A 3,066-nucleotide genomic window follows, 5' to 3' on the forward strand; every position below is an offset into this window, starting at 1 on the left:
TGATCAAAATCTTGTGAGTGGATTTGATAGACAGAAACTGAAAGAAGCCAGTCATATATATATATATATATATATATATATATATTATATATATATATGTGTGCATATGTTTGTGTGTCTGTGTCTGTCCCCCCACCATCACTTCACAACCGATGTTGGTGTGCTTACATCCCCATTACTTAGCAGTTCAGCAAAAGAGACCAATAGAATAAGTACTAGGCTTAAAAAAAGTAAGTCCTGGGGTCGATTTGTTCGACTAAAGGCGGTGCTCCAGCATGGCTGCAGTCAAGATGACAAACAAATAAAAGAATAAAAAGGTAAAAGAATGTCGAAGAAACGGTAAAAGGGATTGTTACCTTCTGTATCTTCACACATGTCCAGGTTACAGTGAGGATCAGGAATTTCTTCAGAGCCACTCGGAGAGACTGGTACTTCACTGGGATTCTGACTACTTATCTCTTCGGTATAATCCTCCTCATCTTCCTCTTCCTCCTCTTCTTCGTCCTCCTCCTCTTCTTCCTCTTCAACATTCTCGGAGACCGGAGACTCAGACGACACGAACTGGTCATACTTCTCGGTCAGTATAACCGAGTCGACGGACTTGTTGTCAGTGTCGGGGCAAATCTCACAGGAAGCGTCCGAGTCAAGGTCGACGGACACTTCGTCTTTCCCTTCCTCACATACAGAACTTCCCACTTCCGTTTCTTCTTGGTTCTGTTCGTAGTTCTGCTCTTTGGAATTTGTAATCACCAACTCCTCATTGGGGTCCTCCTCCTCAAGCAGCACTGGTTCATCAGCAGCCTCTACATTTGTAGTCGACACGGGCTCTATCGCGTTGACAGCTGGGAATGTATTGGTCAGACTAGCAGTAGGAATGCTCTGTAGACACTGGAAATTAGGCTGCAAAACTACAGTGGGCGGAGTACTCACAAACAGTTGGTTATTAGTAAATACCGGTTGTGAGAAGCCTGGAAAGTTAGCAGGTAAGTAGACTGGAGACAACACCTGAGTAGTGGTAAATGCCCCAAGAGTGGTAACAGGAGTGCAATGCATATTGGCAGGAATGCCAGCAGGGAATGTTGGTTTCATTTGTGTGGTGTGATTAATCAGAGCAGCACTAAATTGTTCCTTCATTCTTTAGTCAGAACAGTAGAAATGTTCAACTGGTATATGACTGACTTCACTAACTGCTTGTACGTGATATCCAACACCCAAGATTTTTCTATCACTGGAATCATCTGTAAAAAAAAATAAAAGGAGAAAAAGGTAAATATTTAACAAACACCAAATACATTTTTGCTTTCATTCATATATTTATAATTGGTTATCATGTATAACTCTTTGACAGACTTGTTAAATACTTGTTAAATTTGGCTACATTTAAGACCTAGCTATCAGCTCACACTAGCCATAACTGGTTTTCATCATCACTATCATCATTAAACGTTTTCCATGCTGACATAGGTTGGACATTTGACAGGTACTGATGAGCCAAAGACTGCAAAGTTCCAATGTCTTTGTTGGCATGGTGGTTTCTATGGCTGGATGTCCTTCCTAACACCAACCACTTCACAGAGTGCATTAGGTGCTTTTTACAGGGCACCAACACTAGCTGAGGTCACCCAGAAGTAACCCAGAAGACAAGCCCCGCCAACTGAGGGGGTGCAGCACTGAGGGAGGTGGCATTGTACCAAGAGATGAGAGATTATAAAGTCTGATAATAACATCTAATCTCACAGAGTTACAAGTCACACTTTCATCATTTCTGTATAAAACCAAATATATTTAATTTCATGACTGTTATGAATAACTATCAAATGTGCTAGAGGGGGCAGAGATAAAATGAGTGACAAATTTTATACCAAAATATTTCAGGCAGGGAGACTCAATATGTTATCACAATGAAACTTTGAATAAACAATTTATTAACCCTTTCATTACCAACCCGGCTGAAACCGGCTCTGGCTGCGTAGTACAACTGTCTTGTTTTCATAAGTTTTGAATTAAAATCTACCACCAAACCTTAGTCACAATTTATGTTCCTAACACAAGCTTAATGATAACTAAGTCATTTTACTAAATTCCTTGTTATATTTAAAATAATTGAAAGAAACAGAGAGCTTCTCAAAATAAATACAGTAACAAAAGGGTTAATGCTGATAACAGAATGGTAATTTCTGTTGACCGAGACATTTCACCATCCACAAAAGTAGCAACATTTACCCATGTTGTAGAATATTTGTTGAATTAGGGAATGTGAATATAAAAGGCTAAGCAAACAAAACTTATTGTAAATGCATCAAACGATGGCTGGAATGTTGATGGTACAATGCATTAATCAATGCAATCAACAGATAAAACAGGGCTGATATTATTTGTGCAATATTATATTCAAAGAAAATGTCGGTTTTGTTTCATAGTCACTTTATTTTTTAACTATTATACTAACAGTATTTCATGTATAAACCTGACAGGAGTCACACTTGGAAACTTTAACCCTTTGGCATTCAGATCATTCTATCAAGTGTAACACTTCCTTATTCACATTGTTTTAAACTTATCCTGCTATTATCTTGTAGCCTTGATATTTCAGTTTATGTGACTGTACATTTTCTAGACTAACATATTTGAGTAGGTGTGAGAGGCTGGATCTGGCCAGTTTGAACATATAACAGGAAAAATATTGTGGCTGGATAAGGCCAGTTTAAGGTAATCCTACAACACCTGCTACAATAAAGAAAATGCCAACCTAAGCAGTGTGCAGGGGTTAGTGTCATCTAACCCTTTTGATACCAATCCACCTGAGATAACCCCTGACACTATAATACAAACTTCCTGTTTTCTTTTAATATTCCAAAAGAAATATAGTAACAAAGGGGTTAATCAAAACCGTTTTAATAAGGAAACAAAACTGCACCCCTAGATTCAATTTAGCAAGTATTTACAGTGGTGTTAACACTTATCATTAATACAAAATTAATTATTAACATATATCTCATGTTAGGCCTTGTAATAATACTAATAACAGCAGGACTTATATGATACTAGCAGTATAACCCGACCTTG

General features: G+C 38.0%; 1 protein-coding gene across 4 annotated transcripts in view; it reads right to left on the reverse strand.

Moving 5' to 3' along the window:
- Nucleotides 1–3,066, reverse strand: part of LOC106875852 (scm-like with four MBT domains protein 1) — a 75,222-nt gene that overhangs the window by 37,238 nt on the left and 34,918 nt on the right. For all 4 annotated transcript variants that reach the window (XM_052973175.1, XM_052973177.1, XM_052973178.1 and 1 more), the window contains one exon: nt 357–1,238. In XM_052973175.1, the coding sequence (XP_052829135.1) occupies nt 357–1,134 (778 nt within the window). In that variant the 5' untranslated portion in view covers nt 1,135–1,238. The remainder of the gene's footprint in view (nt 1–356; nt 1,239–3,066) is intronic.

Source organism: Octopus bimaculoides, chromosome 15 (assembly GCF_001194135.2).
Source record: "Octopus bimaculoides isolate UCB-OBI-ISO-001 chromosome 15, ASM119413v2, whole genome shotgun sequence".
NCBI lineage: Eukaryota > Metazoa > Mollusca > Cephalopoda > Octopoda > Octopodidae > Octopus > Octopus bimaculoides.